General features: G+C 39.1%; 1 protein-coding gene across 1 annotated transcript in view; it reads left to right on the top strand.

Annotated features, from left to right (window-relative positions):
• ATP9B (ATPase phospholipid transporting 9B (putative)) overlaps nucleotides 1-21567 on the top strand; it is a 245998-nt gene that overhangs the window by 133018 nt on the left and 91413 nt on the right. The window contains exon 11 of the mRNA XM_018553011.1: nucleotides 5369-5445. Coding sequence (XP_018408513.1) covers nucleotides 5369-5445 — 77 coding nt within the window. The remainder of the gene's footprint in view (nucleotides 1-5368; nucleotides 5446-21567) is intronic.

Raw genomic sequence — 21567 nt, 5'->3', positions numbered from 1 at the left:
GCCGGTCGTTAGATAAAACGACCATGCCCGCACGATACTGGGAAAGGGGTGGACCAATTAGGCGTCCCCATCTAGGATAGAAAGTGTCTCCCCCAGTTTCTGGCCAAAACGAATGGGGGCCCAAGAAACCTCCGCCCAGCACCAAGGTATGCATTAGTGAGGACACACCAAGGCAGACAGATGTGGCACATATCTCCAATCACAAGAAGCACAAAGGAATACTTAATGGAATACAAATACATGATATTCAAATGCATCATTAATACCAAAGAGACAACATATTAGAAATAATACATATTATATATAATGGCAATCATAATGATGATTTTAGTAGATGATAAGCAATAAACATGATATTTGATGTAATATATAAGTATGTTATTCAATTAAATACGGCACAATATTGGCACAATAGCATAATATTTGCACAGATTAACCTGATATTTGATGTAATACATAGATATGTTGCTCAATTATATAAAGCACAATAATTGCACAATGGCCATACACAACAATGGCTGGTACAGTAGAATATGGGGAAACAATTACTATATTAAACAACAATAGTTGAAAATGACATCCAATTTAAATCCATCAAATCATAATCAGGATGAATACCCGGGACATCGAAAGAATATATATATATATATATGTACGATACATTGTATGGGCTCTTTGTGGTCGACGGGCGGCACCCCGAAAAACAGGGCAACGCCTGACCGAAAAGAGATAGAGCACCCAGGAGTCCAGATCATAAAGAACGGAGGGAATAGGAGGAAACTGTGGGGAAAGCATTTTCCGCACCTGGAATAGATAGCTCCAGGGTAGAGATGCACATATGTGTATACATACATATTGCATTTAATGAAAGCTCATTGAGGTCCATCTCCGTCCAGACGGACGGCACCGAAAAACGGGGCGACGCCTGACCGAAAGGAGACAGAGCACCTAGAAAGTCAGATCATAAAAACAAGGAAAAAGAAGGAAACATTGGGGAAAGCATTTCCGCACTTAGACACAATCGCTCCAAGGGAAAAATTTACATATATAAATACATACATATTAAATTTTATGAGGGCGCATTTAGATCTATCTCCATCCAGACGGGCGGCACCCTGAGAAACGGGGCGAGGCCTGACACAAAGGAGATGGAGCACCCCCGGAGGCCAAATCAACAAAGAGAAAAGATGAAATTATGGGGGGGAGCATTTCCCACGTCAAGAATAAATATCTTCAAAAAGATGTATACCTCCATATAAACAACAAACTCCCAATGATCCCTCCCCATCCACACAGGCGGCACCCCGGAAAGCAATAGCACTATTGATCATATGTCCCTGTATTATCCAAGGAATGGTTTGAAGCTCAAAGCCTCATTGAGGCCTTGTGGCCTGGAGTTTGTATATCCAACCCATTTCTTTACGAAGGACTTTCTGGTCTAAATTCCCACCCCGTATATTGTCTTCAATATGCTCCAGACCATAGAAGGACACGACCCCAGGGTTAAAGTTATGGTGTAGCCCAATATGTCGGCTAACTGGTTTAGTCATTTTGCCGTTAAGGGCCAGATATATATGGTCCTGAATCCGTCTGGAGAATGGTCTGATTGTTTTGCCAATATAAAATGCTCCACAGATACATGACATTAGGTAGACAATTCCCTTGGTGTTACAATCAATATGGTCTCTGGGGACCATACCATTAGGTAATTTAATATGGTTACCTTGCTTGATGTAGTTACAGAAGTTGCATTGTTGCCAACAAAAAGTACCATGGTTCCCTCAGATGTTAATTTCAGCCTGTGATAAATAATGACTATGTGTCAGTTGGTCTCTTAGGGACTTAGAACGCCTGAATACCAATTCGGGTTTGGGGCCCAGGAATTTGGAGATCCTGGAATCCTCCAGAAGCAAATGCCATTGTTTCTCCATGATATTTCTAATCTGGGTATGTTGATTAGAATAAAGCGTATGCTGGAGGTTTTATCAGGATTTCCACATCTTGTTCTTGAGGAAACAAGGATTTTTTCCATTTCTATACATTATACATGTGTGTGGTTTACTTTAGGTGGATTTACTCTGTATATGAGTCTACTCCTCTCCACCACAATACTATCAGCATCCCTAATAAGCAGCCCCTGATTTAGAATACATCTTCTCCTTCATCCTGGGAACACGTGTCTCCCTGATCCGCTTGGCGCTCTTGTTTGCGCACTTACTGATCTCACACCGAGGGGGTAAGATTGGCTGGCACTTCTTGTTATAAACATTTCATTATCAAATATGATTGATGTTGTAGCACTTATACTTTTTTCTTGTATTATCTTCAGAATACCTCCCTCTCCTGAGGAAGCGCCTGTGGGTGCGAAACACGTAGAGCATTGTGCATTCTGCATTGTCACCCACCAAGTGTTTCCATTGGAGGTTTTTACCACTAATAATTGGATTATATCTTCTTATGAATTGCACATGTTTTTGTACTGTATTACATCTATATATAAATCTTGTCATCAGATTCTCAATCATGTTCATTTTAGCCTCCAATGTTGAAACTAAGTAGGTGGTAGGAGGTTTCCTCAAATTGTGTGTTTATTTATTAATATTATTGTTCACACCTCAATCAACTACTGTTTTTAACCCAACTGTTCTTTCTTTTTTTGTTTAGGTATGTTGTAAAGTAGCCACCGCGCCAAGCTCACTACTGTGATGGACTAGAATCTCAATACAAATTAGTAAACAAAAACATGAAATTATAGTCCATCACGGGAGCCAGCTTTGAGCGGTGACTACTTTACAACACATAGGGACCATGGGGAACAAAAGTAGCCACCCTCCAGAAGGAAGGACAGTGTCAGCACCAATTCAGAGATGATTTGAGGATCTACAGCTGAGTGATACCCACTACAGTTCTCTTGCTGAATATAACTTAAAAAAAAGAATGGCATTTGCTGTTATTTTTTGTAGCATAATCTTTGCCCTAAATGTTCAGGTAGAGAGTAACATATTTGTCTCTGCTTTATGAATATCTTTACACTCTAATTTGTTAGTGATAATAAGTTATTTCTTAATTGCAGTTCACCTTTGCATTCCAGACAGCAGTACATTTTTCACCCAAAAAAATGGGCTGAAAATCTCGGCTTATACTCGAGTATATACGGTAATTATTGTTAATTCTTTCTCTTGTCTGGGCGACTCTGGGAATATTTACAATACATGTAAGTTTATAAGAGGCCCTTCTCTGCCATCATGTTCATCCAATATTAATAGCACATTCATCTCTTGAAAGAGGCAGACATAATGCATTGGGAAATGAAGATGGGAATATTGATTAGCTGCTTCATTGTACAGAAACGATGGGGATGACTCTTATCTGGAGGAGAATGTAGTAAGTGGGTGTTTTGAAGAGCAAAGACAATTTTTCATGTTCTTATATTGCATTGAAGGCTCTTGTTAACACTAATGTTCTATGATGATCTTCAAAACACTTTGTAAAAGAAATGCTTTGAGAAACAATAATTCTAACTATATAATTCTAACTATATACATTGGAGAATACATTTAAGCATTTTTCATTATGTACCAAAACGTGTACATATGTATACATATGAGCTAACTAATACATATGACTTTTTAGATGTTGTGGAGTAAATATGTAGCTCTCTTTAAATGCTACCTTACACAGTTAGACATAGCTACATACTATCGCAGATCCTGTGTTAATCAGTAATTGTATGGAACGCAGTCTTTAAAGATGAACAGACGAAAACCCAGCACAGAGTGTAATAGAGAGACTGGCCGACATGCATATCAGTAATTATGCATGTTTATTTAATGAATGATCTTCCCAGTTCTAAATTTTTGGTTTCATATGATAAAGTCATTGTGTAGGTAGTTACATTGGGAAAGGAAATCATGAGTATGAGTCCTCAAGCACTTAGGCCTAGGGATGGGAAAAGTAATTTTTGACTGTTAACCCTTTCGCTGCCAAGCCCTCCGGAGCGCTTTAAACCTCAGCTGGCCACACCATTTTTGCAATTTTCACCATTGTTTTGATTTTCTATTGCTGCGTTGCTAGCATTTGTAAAAGACCCCCCTAAACCATATATTTTCTGTAAGTCCTGCGATATTTGCGCAAATGTTTGTCAAATCAATATTAAACCGATAAAAATACACAACTAAATTGATAAAAGTACACTAAGATCAGTACCAGTGCATTAAAAAAAACACTTTTCCGACTTCATCTAAAAGATAAAACTGTATTGAGTTAATAAATAACAAATATTTGTACATTTTAAATTGCGCCTTTGTGCAAAACGGTAAAAAAAGAACTAAAACTGTAAATAAGCAGCTTTAAATTGTTTGTGCGCTGTGCTGGTGTGTGCGTTGTGATAAAATGATACAGGTGTACATTTAATCACAACACAGAGTATCACAACGCTTTGCCATGCACTGCCACAGTTAAATTCATGTTATTTTATAAAGGAAAAAAGTTTATAAAGGAAAAAAATTTATAAAGGCAAAATATGGTGCACACTGTTGCATGTGCATGTTGTCTGTGTGGGGAAGGGGGGAGGAGTTGTGTTTCATTTATTTATAGTATTTAAGTTACTAGAATTTACCTGCACAAGTAGCCTCTCTCTATTTTGTTCTGCACCCAAACTATCCTCTTTGCTCTTCTGAAGACCTCATGCACTCTGGCTTTCATGCTCTCTAGCTTCCACGTCATCTCCTCCCATGCACGCTTTCAGGAATTTCCACAAATATCTATTGCACCTGTCAGTCCACCTAATCCAGCTTCCTGTGATGGTGTGACAACAACAATGTCATGCTGGCCATGCTTGCTTACAATGCAGTGGGATGAAAGACATGTAGCAGGGAACATGACTATTGGTATTGTCACATCTGATTCACAAACTTGTAGCTTGTCAATCAGCACCTGACCACTCCTAGTCCTGCCCACTGCTTTCTGAGTTGTCAGCACTGCCTCTGATGCTGAAACCCTTCCACTTTAAGGTGCAATGTCTGGGACGGGGAGCATGTAAGACAAAAAATAAGGAGAATTTGTCTAATCTAAGGAAGATAACTTTTTTTTTTTACTTAATGATGGCTGTGCGTTAGTAACTGGATTTGGTACGTGTATTGTACATGTATTGTACACTGTACAGGAGCCTTTAGTTGTATTTTAACATTAATAGAGTGTTGTACAAATGTAATGTTTGCTAGCAGCAAGTCACATGTACTCTCTGTTGTATGCTCCTGACACTGGCACTTAAATTTGTAAATATATTGTGGATTATAGTATACAGTGTGTTGGGGGTTTTTTTCAACCTTTTTGCATATCATTTGTCTTGTTTATCATTGTGTTTTAGGTACTGTAATAGGTGTTGTCATTTATACTGGAAAAGAGACCAGAAGTGTGATGAATACATCAAATCCAAAAAATAAGGTAACTTTTATCTTTTTATAGCTTTAATAAAGCTGCATTTGTTCAGGTGTGATAAAATAATAATAGTTATGATAAAAATTAAACTGTTTGTACATAAATCTAGCATTAGTACTTGAGTCTGCCTTGAGATTGGTCTCCTGTCATCCCCTGCAGCACTGTAGGAGCAGACTGGGAGAGGGAGGGACAGCATCAGTGCTCATGTGGACAGGGATGATAACATAAGTGAGCTGGTACCTCTTTATCAGCCAATTAAAGGTTCTAGCTTTCCCCCAGCCTAATAATAAAAGGTTTTCTTTATCATCCATGGGGGACAAAGTATTTCTTGGACATTTAGGTTATTTGTAGCTTCCTACAGGAGGTGGACATTGGCAAACAGAAAAAAAAATGATTAGGCAACCTCCCTATAACTTTGTCTCTAACTGTCATGTTTCAGTTTTGTTCTAGTGTCCTAGGAGGATGGACACTTTTTACTCAGCACCGCTGGGGAATGTTCTATCTAGACCCTGGTAAATCTTTATTACATCCCACACTAGTGCTTCTTGTCTCCCTAGCTTTCCTGTTGTGGGAATGCTTAATAGATGCTCACTTCAAATTGTCAGCATTCTGCATTCCGGCAGTTCCTCTTATACTATAAGTGTGGACCCCTACAGAAAGAGGAAGAGGAGGGGAGGAGTTAGAATTGTAGGTGACACTGAAGGAGCACATAGATAAGTAGGATGAGAACCATGAGAGAGCAGAGTCATCTCCTCTCTTCTCTCTGTATAACAGGTACTATCCCATTTACTCCCCTTTTTGGGACTGATGAGAACTCTTGACAACATACTTCTTTTTCATACTGTCCTTCAGTACTGTTTTACCTCTAATCTTTAGATGCAGAATCTGGATTTTGGACAATATATCCATTTTCCTAATCTTAGGTCTGGTTCTATAAAACAGACAGCTTTGCAAGTAGTAAGGAAACCTCAATATGAGTCTGTTCATCTGCTTCACTTTAATAAAGTGTGCAATACCCTCCTTTTCAGAGACATTGGTATACTCCATCTGTCACTACTGATGCCTTTCTCTTTACACTTCACAATGTTGGCTGTCTTCTAGTGTCCACGCTATTTTCGTGCAGGGTTCAAAGCTATTTGTCTGGATCCCTGCATCTGAATATTTCCTTCCTTATACAGTGAGGGTTCGGTTCACAAATGCAACTTCTTTTCCTTCTTTACAAAGAAATTTCCATCCTATTCCGCTTTTTTTTCTTGTAAGATCGACAGACACAGCACTACAAAGTTCCCCTAGTTGGGGAACTGTAAGTCTGGAGATCCCAATGGAATCTATTTTTTCTAAGAAAGATTCCCTTTCTTCTCTATGCCAGACTGATTGTTCAGATATGTATTCAAACGGGTTGTATTGAGACTATCACACCTATCTACCCTTAACTGGTGTGAGTTAGAAGGTTTCCATCTCATCTTTTTTATTCTGAGGTCCCCATACCTCTATTATTTCATGATCTATTTTTCTTTGACCTTCCCTTCTCTATAGGTGTGTGGTTCTTCCACCCCTTCCTTAAAATGGACTTGCTGCTCTAACCTACATTGTTTCCCATCCAAGGTTTCCTTTTTTCTCTCCCTTTAAATTAGTATTGAGAGGGCTGTTATATTATGGATCTTCGTCTCCCTGAAGTCAGGGGTTAGGGGTATCTTTATTGTAACCCCCAACGGTTCACTGATTGGTCGTTGTTCGGGACATTCATTATCCAACATTCCTTTCTCAAGGTCAAGGGTTAGGTATCCTAGACAAACCACTTGTGCGCTTTGTCTAAGTTTTTTCCCACCTGTTTTTTCCTTATGGCGGTTTCTTGGTTGTCCTCCACATGTATGTTGAAGTCCATAATTTTTTCAGAATAGTAGTTTCCCCACGCCCTGGATAGGGTGAAATGCGTTAGAGCGGCAGACCAAGGGTGCTACTGTGTCGAGTTGTACAAGTCTGAATAAAGGAGTTCTTGCAGCTGGATTTTTTCTATCAAGGTGGCGTGTACACTTGAAGAAGCAGAGTTGAAGCATGTGGAATCTTCCCTTTCTGGCACTATCTTTTCTGTTCTGGTATACCAGATTCATTCTTGGTGCCTTTCATTGTTAGCAGTTTCCATATTTGCTTCCTCCTTTTTTGTTCATCTAGCCTTTTTCAGGCATTGATTTGCTCAGATATTCTTCTTGTAAGATTTTCACATCCGCTAGGTTTCTCAGTAGCAGTTGCCCACCCCTAGGTTGGATTGCTGAGTTAATATATTCCTGTATCCCTCAATGACAATAAAGAAAATAAGATTTTTGAACTCCATAACAATTTTTTCGTGAAGTCCAATGAGGAACACAGGTCCCACTCTCTTCTGTTTTTGTTTTTTTTTACTCTGTGTACTGCTTTTTTCAGTTTGCCAGTCTATACTTCTGTATGCTGCTGCATATAACCCAAATGTCCAAGAATTATTATATTCCTGTGTTCCAATAAGAACTTTAAAAAAAATTCTAAAGCAAGTAAAAAAATGTTTGGGAGATTTCTCACGTGATAAAAACTCCAGAAGAAACAACAGACAACAAACCTGATAGACGTTGTAATCACTCTTTGCTGTAGCCCAAAAAAATATATATAATAGAGATATAACTTAATAAAAATAATTGTTTGCTACGCGTTCTTTTCCTGTCTTTAATACCTCTGCAAACTGGTTGATACCTGGACTTTAGGTTCATAATACAAAAAAGTGACTTCCATCTACAGTGGTATGACTTTCCTGTGAATAGCTTAAATTTACTCATTGTAAGCTAAAGTATTTCCACATTAACCCTTTAACATGCCTTTTCAGAATTTTAAAGCTACATATCCATTCTTATTTTTTCCAAAGTAACACAAATATAGTTATGTGTTAATATATAACACGTAACAGACATCGCCTCGCATGATATGTTTGTAGGCATATTCAGCATTGAAGGAGGAGTTAATGTGACATTTTGTCATTTGGATAATGAATCATCTATTGAAGGGTCTCCAGAAATGAGGAACAGGGTGGTTTAGTAATTTGCCTCAGGAAAGCAAAGCTGTCAATATGTGTCTGAAATCGGCAGCTAGTGTTGAGCGTTGACGACTGTTTTGTTTAATGTGTTGATGGTCTCTGCCAGAATAAAATGTCCATCACGAGTGTCTATTTCTCATGAAGACTGGATTCCCTGCAGGGGAGAAGAGGGCCACATTAACTGTCCAGAGTCTAATGTGAATTTCTCTTTTTTATTAGTTCCTTGTCTCAGATTGAAAACTTTGAATATTTAGCTTGGTTCTACAAAATGTATTGCTTAGGCATCACAGCACAACTTCAATGCTTCAGTGTACATAAGCGTATTGATGTTTAATCAGCTAATGTTTAGAAACTTTTAGAGGAAAACTATAGAAAGTCCAAAGTTCTGAAACACATATGTAACTTGAAAGATAAAATAACATTTAATTAATTTTTAGGCCTTAACAGGAAGGAGGTCAGTCTTAGACAATGTATTTTCTCAGTGGGATCCATGACAACTTGATATTACAACGTATACAGCTTCAGCCAGCAGTGGGCCCTTTCAAGTAAGATTGGTTGCAGGAAGTAGCTACTGGGATGTGCTTTATAATATTTATTAGGGGTCCTGCTGCAAGCCATGTCAGAGTCAGAAATAAGAAGCTCTATATGATTTCAACACATATTGTGTCATTCAGTGGTGGTTTTTTATCTTTACATTTAGTTTAGAAATTAATGGCACCGCAACGCACCTCCCACACCAGGTTTTGTTTTTGTGTTTTTTTCCAATAAATAGAGGAGGGCAGCTTTATTTCTTTTTTAACTTTTTTTTCAATTATAATTTAATTATTTTATTTTTTTACTTTACTGTTAGGCGCTTTGGGGAAATGTCAGAGGTCTAAACAGACCCCTGATATTTCCCTTTTGAATAAAAAAAAAAGAGATTGAGGACACAGTGTTGTAGAGCATTTCCTGCTCATTCATAATTGGGGACATAGTATCTGAAAACTATGTCCTCAGTTATTTACAAACATCGTACTGATCAATACCGTTCACTGGGTTGTTTTAAATATTACAGGGAATGATCACCAAATATTTCTGATATTTGCTGATCGTCCCGCAGCACACTTCCCCGCAACGCCCCACTCCTGACTTAACTCTCTCCTACCCGCTGGGCACCGGAAGGTGGATCAGCTCTGTGTACCCTCTGATCCCTGCTGCCTCTGCCAATACAGGCGGGGGAAAGCAGTGGGAAAGCAGTGGGTTTGAAGGGGACACAGACCGCAGCATGCAGCAGGCTCCCAGCTGGGAGAAGAGAGCTGCAGAGCCGATGTGGTGGGGGGAGGTTTGGTACAGCTCTCCTTACTGCTGGGCACTGGCTGCTGGGTCTGTGTCCCCTCCGATCCCAACTGGGAGCAGATGAAACACCGGCTCAAAGTGCAGAGGAAAGAACTAGGGGAACAAGACCAACTAATCGATAATGAGAATTGTTAACAACTATTCTTTTTATCGGTTAATCGATTAGTTGGTTTCAGCTAGGGATGCACCGTTACCGTTTATTTGGTACCGAGTACGATTACCGATTTTTTTTTCCGGTACTCGCCAATACCGATACCGGAAGTCCCATCAAGGAAGCCAGGCTGTGTGTAATGACTCCCCACCGGGCTTCCTGATTAGCTGGGAAACCAGGCGGCGTGTAAAGACTCGCCACCAAGCTTCCCAATTAGCGGCCAATCAGGAAGCTGGGCGCCATGTATTGACTCGTTGCCCGGCTTCCTGATTGGTCGACAAGTTGACCAATCAGGAAGCCAGGGAACAGGTCATTACACAGCGCCCGGCTTCCTGATTAGTCGGGAAGCCAGCTCCATGCTCCCTCGTCACCCGGTGACGAGGGAGCATGAAGCCGCCTTTCTGGCCAATCAGAAAGCCGGGGGGCGGGTAATGTCTCGCTGTCCGGCTTCATGATTGGCCAGCTTCCCAACCAATCAGAAAGCTAGACGGCGAGTCCAAGAGTACTCGACCCAAATACTTGGCATCGATAACGATACTAGTATCAGTATCGGTGCATCCCTGGTTTTAGCTCTACTAACAATGCTAATTTTCTGTCTGCCCTGGCGATTTAACAGCTGTAATTCTCCGTAAATTATTGACAGAACAGTGGTGCAAATAAGAAGGTCTAACGTTTGGTGACTAAACACATATTCTCTGTCAGTGACTTGAGCCAGAACATCAGCATTATTAGCTTTTTATAAGAGTGAGGTTTGTATTAGCAGCCTTCTATTATTCCTAGTTCCTTAAATAGATATTCCCACATCAGGTTCACATATTTTCGTGAAATTTGCACTAGGTGGGTTGAACTAGAAATCAGGTGAGTGATTAAAGGAAACTGTATTGAGGAAATGACATGGGTTGCCACTGCTAACTTTCTTCTAAAAGTCCTAGTTGCCCAGCTGACCCTTTGACTTCAGTTCTTTCTCAGTCACTGTTTGAACTGCAACTTGCCAACTCAAGCCTAAGCCTTTTGTTTAGATGTGGATAGAGTGGAGAGGGATTAGAACAACTGTCATGTTTTTATTGCTGTCTGTGTCCCCGTTTTTGGGTAAATTTGGGCTTGTCTCTGCTGACAACCAGGGATTTCATCTGACTTACTGTTGTGACTATTGAAGAGTAAATTAATGTACATCTCCTCAATGGGACAGGGATGGCAAAATTTAAACTGAAGGGGTTATAACCCTCCCTTACTCTATCCAAAACTAAAATAAAAGTTTTGACTTCAGGTCTACTTTAAATTTGTTATACTGGACAAGGAAATCGTCAAGACTGGTGCCGCTGCTGTTTAAATGTAACTGTTCATCCAAGCGGTTACATGCGTATAGAGCTTCTGACCGGCTGTTGACATAGCAGAAACGCCGTCCCTGGAGTCAACATGTCTTAATTTCTGTCTGTACACAAACTGGCTGCAGGTAATTGGCCAGTTTGTATGCAGCCATAGCATGGAATGCGGGTGCATCCAGAGGCATCGTTTAGCCACCTCTAAACACTTCAAACCAATCGCCTCAGATCGCCCCTCTGAATGAGGTCTACTGTGAGAGTTATTTTGTGGATTTAATCGATTATAATCGATTATGTCGATTAGTTGTTGCAGCCCTAGATATGTATATAAATTTAAGATATGCTAGGAGTTATGTGGTTCTGTTTCTCTTGCATAGTTTTTTCTAGGGTACTGATCTTAATGTATATAGACAGTTCAGTCAAACATGGTACACAGTACACCGAGACACGGTAAATAAATGGATTGTATGTCATATCTTCTTAAATGGCATGGATATGTTTTCATTTATATGGTTTGTTTACCTAACACTAAACATAGAGAGAAGCACTTGATAGTATTTTTCATACATTGCCTTCCTTGATTGCTGTTCTTTTGCAATTGTTAATAATAGAGAATGAGTACAGGTATTAGGAAAGAAATGATAATACAAATTGCCTGCAGCAATTATTGAAATCTCTAGAGTGTATTGATTTGTGTTTCTAATTGGAAAAAAGATGCTTTATTGTGTGACCAAGTAAGACAGGTGATGCATCCTGTTATGCATAATGCAGATGTCCACGTTTAAACCATTGGTGTATAGGGATGCAAGTTATTATGGTACTTTGAATGCCAAGTACAGTTTGGTTTAATTGTCAATATATTTTTGTTTGTTCTTTTCATTTCCACTACTTAGCATACCATTTTCAGCTTTTAAATCCCTCTAGATTTTGTAATTTGCGTTGATAGTTTTTTTTTACTGTTTCCAAGATATAATAAGCCTAAACCATAGAATTTTTAAAGAAGAATGCTTCCAAATTATTATTTTATTTTTTTAACCACTTGCTGACCGGGGTGTCAGGCCTCCCTGTCCAGGCCATTTTTCAGTATTCAGCTCTGCGGTACTTCAACTGACGTTTATTCTGTTATGCAACGCTTTACTGAATAAATTTTATACCATTTTTTGGGGACAGATAGAGATTTCTTTTGTTGGTATTTATTCACCACTGGGGTTTTTATTTTTTACTATATAACAAAAAAGTACCGAATATTTTTTAAAAAATCGGTTTTCCCTTTATTATTTTAGGAAACATTTATTTTTACCCAATTTTTTTGTCAAGCCTTAAAAATGCGCACACCAGCGAAATCGCAAAAAACTATCATAGCCAAAATTGGCCAAAGGCGTTGCTTTAAAAGAGTTTAGTGCTCATCAGTTTAGTGTTATCAGTGATTGAAGGCCCTAAAATTATCGCTCTCACTGCGACGTTCGCGGCGATATGTAACATGTGCGGAGTAATGGGCACAATCGCCTACACGCAAAAAAGTAGTTTTTACGTGTAGGCACACCTAACGCATTTTTGCGTATCTATGTGGGGGTGGGAGACTTTAAAAAACTTTTGTGGTTTTTTTTAAATCTGTGTGTGTGTGTAAATTTTATTTATTTTGTGAGCAATTTTTTTTAACTTTAATTTTTACACTTAACTTTATTGTTATCACATAGGGTGCTAAGAAGTCCCCTATGTAATAACATACATCACTTCCGGCATTCGGAGAGCGGAGGGAGATCTGTACTGAACTCCCTCCGTTCTCAGTGCACATAGCCGCCACATCGTCTGGGATAGATGACGCCCGGGATCGCGGGGAAGGCAGCGGCGGTGATGGCGAGAACGGGGAGAAGAGGGGGGGTTCACCCTGACTTGCATCATACATGCGATCGGGCGTCTTCACAGACGCCGGACCGATTGTATGTAAACGGCCGTCGCTGGCCGTTAAAAATCCCGGCGGTTTCCTGCTCTTGGCGCGCACGAGCGGGCGCGGGCACGAAGGACATCTAAAGACGCCCACCCGCATCCAGGAGACTCCCGTCTGGCCGTCTTTCAGCGTTCGGCAGACGGGAAGTGGTTAAAGTACTAAAGTTTGAGGCAAGTTTGATTACCCCACTTGATGTCTTTAACCCTGACAGATGATTCTTCACTACACACAAACACTTCTGGAAGAGCTGTGACATCCAGGGTTGGCTCACATATCTGGGGTGCACCCTCAATGCATATAGATTCTCCATATGTATGTAGAAAAGGGGGCTGGTGATACCATATGGAATATACACTGAGTGGACAGATTATTATGACCACCTGACATTTGTAGGCAAATTAGCTATAATTTCGCTCTGAAGTTGCTAGAGGGCCAGACCATTATAAATAGGGAAGCAGGTTGTTTACCACGACAGTAGAAGGGATTTTTTCTGAAGATATGGGTAAACATATTCGTGCAAATTGTGGCCGTCAGCGACTAGTCAATGTTAGGGCAGAACGGAGAGTGGTAAGACTGGTACAAGACAACAGAAGGGCAACACTGCAGTGTCAGATTCCTCGCATCACCTTTCAAAATCTCGTGTAGTCATGAGGCGGCCCAACGAAGTCATCTCGTGGCCCAACGAAGTACTGATGGGGTGGTCATAATAATCTGGCCACTCGGTGTATACCATGGTACCGTATACCTTTAAAGAAGATCTAAAGGTGCCAGCATCACATTAGTTTTGAGAACAAGCATTGTAAAATAAATACAAAGGCTTTGTTATTATGCCGCTGATTTTTGTGCTTTTGGATCATCTCTCACAATGCCTCTTGCCACATGTCACATGCAGCTGGTCTCCAGGCTGTAGGAGAGGCTAGCAAAGTAGAGTGGTGGGCGGGGATGGGGGCAGGACATTTTGGAGGAATTGTGGAGTTCTGAGGGAGTAGTGAAAAAAATGTGCTAGTTTCTGAGCACAGTACGTTTGCATGTCTTACTACAAAAGGGGATATTAGGTAGGCAGAATAAAAGATGGACACAAGCATATATGAAAAGTATGTGAATGTGGTCCCCAGCATCTATCATATAAATTTAAATTATAGAGATGTTAAAAAGTGCATGCTTAAGCAAATATGATATTTTAGTTTTATGTCTTTAGTGAGGCTTTAAGTTTACTTAACAGAGTCCTGTCTGCTACTGGATTAAGAGTTTCAGAGGTCCCACACCACTGCCCTCCAAACGAATGTCACACACAGCATTTAAGACACAATAGGGACCTTCCTGTCTCACTTCGTGCAAAGCTAAAACAAGTTTTGGGCAGTGTTCCATTCCACTTTACCCAACTAATAAGAATTTGAAGGTCGGGGGTTATAGACACAGAAATGACAAACAAACAAGTTTAACACATCTCCAAGTATATATAAACCTCCCACCTTGCTTCCACCTGAGTCCTGTTCAGTTGCCTCTTCCAGTAGTGGAAACTAGTGACCCAGTTGTAATGTCTGTGCCCGACACCAACTCATTGCCTTGTCAAAATTTTATAATGCCGTTCCCTGGAGCCTGAGAGTACCCTGCCACTGTACAGCAAATAGGAAGTGTCCATGTCACCCAGGTAGTGATGTGGGAACTATCTCACTCTGCAGTCTGAAGGATAAAATACTTAGGGCCAAATAGGGGGAACTTAGCAAAAACAGAGCTTTAAGCCTCATTCACATAGCCAATTGGGGCCATACACCGCAAAGAATCAGCGTAAAGCTGTGTTAGGGATCACAGGTGTTTGTGATCAGCTGCGGCTAGGGACAGCTGCTAAAACACGTATAGAAGCACATACAGAGTCTGTTTTATGTGCAGCACAATTCATACAGAAGGAAGACACACTTGCTAAAAACAATAGTTAACTGTGGCAAGCAGTTTTTCAAAAGCAGAGTATGAAAATAAATGTTTGAGGTTTTCCATCTTTTTATAAGTTGAAAACTTCTGTGATTCATAATAAAGCCAACACTGCAACTTTGTAGTTGCACATAAGTGGGAAATATACTGTACATGAAACTGTCAGGCACTTATTGTTGTTATTTTTAGGGGTGCATTTATATATAGCAAAATTGCCTCCCACTCCACCTATTTAAAGCACAACTGCCATGAGAAAAATGTATTGGCCTGCTACTACAGACCACTCATACTAAAGATGTTCACTGGTTGGCTGTCATGCTTATACTCTAGTTTCAGTTCTTTGGGTCCCTGACCCAGAACAGGTGTAAAGACATTTCACTCAGAGGTATTAAACCTAGAGACATTCATGCTACTATGATTTTTAGAAGAAGGCAGTAATGGCAGCCCACATATTTCTCTTATGACAGATGGACGTCAATAATATCCTGACCACTTAAAGGCATATATTTCTTTCTATTGGACAACATATATTTACCCATTCTCCAAACAAGGCTGGTATGTTGGTCAGCTTATCGACAGAGGGGTTTCACAGGAAGTCCCCACCCACTTGAGATGATTTTTCAGTGATGGTACTTTCCTCTGGTTTTTGTTTACTGGAAAATCCAATGAGCCGAACTAATCTAAAAGCATAGCTACAATAATTTTCAACAGCTTTGCTCAAAGAGGGAAATTACCCTCATTCTTTCATTTATTGTAATCCATTTTATCAAACTTGATTTTTTGTGTTTTAATTTTTTCAATTGATTGCGGTGAACAATATTTATCTGACGTATTTGACAGATTGAGTTTCAACGTTGGAACACATCACTAATAAATGTTGGTGTTTTAAATGCTTTTGTTGCCCGAGGAAGCAATCACATAATCCAAATAATTTCATTTTGCAGACAGAATAATGATTTGCATTCTAAATAGAATTAGACTTTAATTAGCACGTTTTTACCGCAAGCCCCTGCTGGGTGGTAAAAGTGTAGGTCAGTACATGAATGTCACTTTGTATGTTGGATGTGATAGGCAGCTAGTACAGATTATGTATAATAACCAGTTCCATCAGCAGGATTCTCAAATGTGTAATCAATTCTACTCGTATAGATATTTCTTAAACCTTGTCAGTCTTTATAAAGTTGTGTCTTTAAGAAGTAAAGGTCATTTATGGAGGCTAATTAGCCTTATGGGAAATAGATGTACAATAAATGTATGTGTGTGACTTTATTTGTGTAGCCTCTCAAATCTGTGTGAGGAATTAGTTAAATCATGAAAGCTAAAAATAACATTCCCTATGCTGACTGTAAACACAAAGCAGACTCAGTTTTACTTTAGCCTCCTCTACTGATATACTTTTATTAAAGTGTACCTGGCATTTTGTTTTCACCTGTTTTAAATGCATCATTCTCCTTTGTTTAAAATCACTTTCCTTTTATGCATGCATTTTACTATGGTAGTGCTAGGAGATTAGGTTGTTGTAAAGAAAGGTCTTACTAAACTAGAAACCAGGATAAGGATCTCATCTCTTTCTTTCTGCAGCTTTCTCCTCCTTACCATTTGCTTTTACAATAGAGCTACCACAATAACACTGTTTGGATATGTTTTATTCGTTTTTAAAGGAGGAATAGGTTTACCCATCAGGTGCCAGATTTTCTGAAACAATGCATGTCATGTAATGTGAAGTTGGAGAAATCTAATTTACCAGATTTAACTATAGCATTAGTCAAAAAAACTGTACTTTTTATCACTAGCTCTTAGTCAATTGGTAGGTTGAGTTGCTCATGGTGTAAAATTGAAACCGTAGTAGGTCTTACTACAGTACCGTGCATCCAGATAGCATTTTATTGTTTATCACATTGACATGCTGTCATTGGGCCTGAGTCACAAAGCAAGAATAAGTATCTTTATTTTAACCATGTGCCTCTAATTTCCAAACCTTATAGGACTTAACTGAAAATATCAGTACTATTTTTAATTTTGTAGCTTAGTGTGTAAGCTTTATGAGTTGAGCCAACAGTGTGCCTATGTAGAGAACACAAAAGGCTCAGTTCACAAGATTAAACCCCAGGATAAAGATACTTATTTTCAAAAAAGTGGCAGTTATTTGTAGGTGATTCCAAAAAGATTTCAAAATAACTATCACAAGACTGAAAATAAATATCGTTATCTTTGTGTGAAGCTTCTTGAATTGAACCTAATGTATGATACCCGCACTTTCTATCCAGTTTTGTGCTTACACTTTTCTTTTAGCTTAATATATGAAGAATGGCCTGCTGTAACAGTTTGGGGTTGTTCTCTTCCCTGCACAGTTGGAAAAGGTGGTCAACTTTATTTGTTATATTTTGTTGGTTTAAAGTTTATACAAAGAATTGGCCAGCAAAGAAATATGGAAGCTGCCATTGCACTGGTTTTTGAACGTGCAAGCTCTGGGGTTGTCATCCTGATCCTGGTTTCGCTGCCATGGGTTATTGACCCAGAGCATGCAAGTGTCTTGTCTCTTGCTTGTTACAGGTAAGTTATTTATTTGTTAGTGCTGCCAGAACAGCATGAGAGCTTGGAAGCATGTTCCTTTAAATCACTCAGCAGTGGTAGCTCACATATTGTTTTACCAACTGGTTTCCCTTAAAGCTAAACTCCATACTAGCAGTTATATACACAATAGAAATACATATATGGGAATGGCCATATTCTCAGCCCACAATGGAACAGCTGTTCAACATGGTCAAGAATTCTGGTTATAACTGGTGGGGCAATAAAACAGTTGGAGTGAAGTTGGTAGAGGCATCCCACTGTAAACTCATTCCTGTCTGCAGATGTGCATGCAGCAGGGCTTTTTTATGTCTCCAAGTGCTGGTGTTACCTTTCCCACTTCCAGTTCTACTGCACAAATATATTTGGTCTTTTCTGTGCTTAAATTAAACCTTAAGTGTGAAAAAACACCTGAACTGCCAGTTGTAGCATATGGCAGGTGCCTCAGTGCTCTTTAATTCTGGGGTACACTGAGTCCCTGCAAAATACTGACATGGCATTATTCAATATATATGCTGGTCAGACAGCCAGAATCCACCTTTTCCCTTCTTTTAAGCCTCACTAGTGGCCCATCATGGAGATGAGTAGCATTACCTGCCTATCTGAGGATTAGTGGTTGGGACCAGGCTCTTTATCTGACTAATATTTGCATGCCAGGCACTGAATATGAGGAAGGACATGATGTGCAAGTTCCAGGAGGCTCCTGCTATGTGCTTCAATCAAATACTGAATCGGCAGTATTTTTTTCATACTTAAAATTCAACATAAGTGCAGAGTAACCTAAAAAAGTAGTATAAGTGGAAAAAAAATGGCTTGTAATATATAGTGGATTAATGGTAGTAATGCAAACTAAGGATCTTTGAAGTAGAAAAAATAAGGAAAATTATATCATATACCACCTGTTACAATAACTGACTGATATGGTCCGTAGTAAATATGCAGCTGCGTGGTGCCACAGCTTGTCCTAATGCCATTTACTCTAATTTGCTAAATGTTGCTTTGAGATCCTTGTTTTGCTTCCAAATCTTTTAGTTAAGATATTAATTCATTATTATTGGTCTTGCCACCGTTATATGTTAGGCAGACATTATTGATCTCCTTGACAAGCTTAGTAATTGTTGGCCCAGAAATTTGTAAAACTTTTCCTCATAATTATTTACAGGTGATGGTGAGGTTTGCAGTTGTTATTCCATCTTACTGATTCAGCTGAATAAACTCAAATGTGACTCAGTCCTTTAAAGGACCATTAACACAAATTACAAATTGCTTTTTACAAGTAGGAAAAAAATAAGTTGATAAAAAAAAGTTTTAAGCATAAGGGTTCAGAACGGATAACATTTCTTTTGTGTTAATAGACATCTTCTTACCCAGAAGCGACATTCAAACATTACCCTGGCAGCTGGTGATTTTTTTCTGTAGTGTGTGGACTTCACCATGCATGCACTGTGCACTGTACATCCTGGCTTTATTCTCGATATGTGGTGTGGGAGGAGCTAAAAGAATTACAACATCAGTGTCTGTCCAATGGGCTGACATTTTTCCTGCGGGAAGAGGCGTAGGGCGATCCTTTATCACTGAAAAGCAGCAGAGGAGGAGATAGGTGTGAAATAATATGTTGAGCTCTCCCCCACCAACTAAGCTTTAATTTTTATTTCTAGTAATTTCAGTTAGTGAGATACCAGGCAGCCCCTGGTAAGTTTTTTTTTTAGCCTGTTATGGCTGACGATATAGAAAAATGTTCTGCACATAGCATAAAAAATGGTAAATACGAGTGTGAGCTTTGTAATTATGTGGTTACTTTTACAAATTAATGTTTTGAGTGGTAAGTAGCTCTTTAATTCAGAGGCTGTTTAAAGACTTATCATTTAAAGTAGATTTAAAACCAATTCATAAAATCTTATACAAAGTTTGACCATGTTATTTAAACTGTAAGATATTAATTCATTATTATTGGTCTTGCCACCGTTATATGTTAGGCAGACATTATTGATCTCCTTGACAAGCTTAGTAATTGTTGGCCCAGAAATTTGTAAAACTTTTCCTCATAATTATTTACAGGTGATGGTGAGGTTTGCAGTTGTTATTCCATCTTACTGATTCAGCTGAATAAACTCAAATGTGACTCAGTCCTTTAAAGGACCATTAACACAAATTACAAATTGCTTTTTACAAGTAGGAAAAAAATAAGTTGATAAAAAAAAGTTTTAAGCATAAGGGTTCAGAACGGATAACATTTCTTTTGTGTTAATAGACATCTTCTTACCCAGAAGCGACATTCAAACATTACCCTGGCAGCTGGTGATTTTTTTCTGTAGTGTGTGGACTTCACCATGCATGCACTGTGCACTGTACATCCTGGCTTTATTCTCGATATGTGGTGTGGGAGGAGCTAAAAGAATTACAACATCAGTGTCTGTCCAATGGGCTGACATTTTTCCTGCGGGAAGAGGCGTAGGGCGATCCTTTATCACTGAAAAGCAGCAGAGGAGGAGATAGGTGTGAAATAATATGTTGAGCTCTCCCCCACCAACTAAGCTTTAATTTTTATTTCTAGTAATTTCAGTTAGTGAGATACCAGGCAGCCCCTGGTAAGTTTTTTTTTTAGCCTGTTATGGCTGACGATATAGAAAAATGTTCTGCACATAGCATAAAAAATGGTAAATACGAGTGTGAGCTTTGTAATTATGTGGTTACTTTTACAAATTAATGTTTTGAGTGGTAAGTAGCTCTTTAATTCAGAGGCTGTTTAAAGACTTATCATTTAAAGTAGATTTAAAACCAATTCATAAAATCTTATACAAAGTTTGACCATGTTATTTAAACTGTAATTTAAAAAGCTGCTTTCCATCATCCTTTAAAATCTGCAGCTTGTACTCCTGCATTGTCACCTTGTCACATGCCCTTTAGATGAACACTACAAGTGATTGTGGCAACACATTTTTGCAGGCATGTTCCACCAATTTCACCATCAGGAAGTTGCCCCGAGCATTGATCAGTTGTTGCAGGAGCCCATGCGACAGACAGGAACCGCAGCACAAAGGCTGGACGAGATTAATAGCATTTAGATCAGTAGTTCTCAACCTGTGTAACCTTAGGACCCACATTTGTCCTTGGTCATTAAGTCATGACCCAAGTCACACTGCACTGGCAGCAGGTGCTCTGGACTGATAAGTCAAAATGTGAAATATTTGGCTGTAGCAGGAGGCAGTTTGTTCACCAAAGGCCTGGACAGCGTTACAATAATGAGTGTCTGCAGGCAACAATTGCGCTACACATGTTACATATTGCCGCAAATGTCCAAGTGAGAGCAATAATTCTAGGGCCATCAATCACTGTTAGCACTAAAATGATGAGCGGTAAAAGCGTTTAAAGTGTTCCCTACGGGAAATTTGAGGTATTTACTTTTTTGCGGCTTCACAGGCGATACGCAATAGAAATGGTATCTATTTACCCAGCGTAACCCTATCTTTATATTGTACCAAAACATTGGGTAATATATTATGTTTCTGTGCACTAAATTTGAATTTAGTTTATTTTTTCTTAAAAATACTGGTTTGATAAACATTTGCGCAAAAACCGCAAATAGCATTTTTTGATTCTACAGGTCCACTGCTTTCAGAACATATATAATTGGGGGTTTGACGCTGTTTTCTAGCCAAAAATTTATATTTTATCATGTACGCGCAAAGAAAATGCCCCGGACAGGAAGTGGTTATGTATAGTAATTGTGGTGGGTTTTTTTCCTTTAGAATATGCATATGACTTCATGAAAATCATTTATCCCATAAAAAGTAGTTGTGTAAGCTAAGAAAGA

The sequence above is a fragment of the Nanorana parkeri genome, unplaced genomic scaffold (genome assembly GCF_000935625.1).
Source record: "Nanorana parkeri isolate BGI_ZX_2015 unplaced genomic scaffold, ASM93562v1 scaffold105, whole genome shotgun sequence".
Classification (NCBI taxonomy): Eukaryota; Metazoa; Chordata; class Amphibia; order Anura; family Dicroglossidae; genus Nanorana; species Nanorana parkeri.
This window is presented reverse-complemented; position numbering and strand designations above follow the sequence as displayed.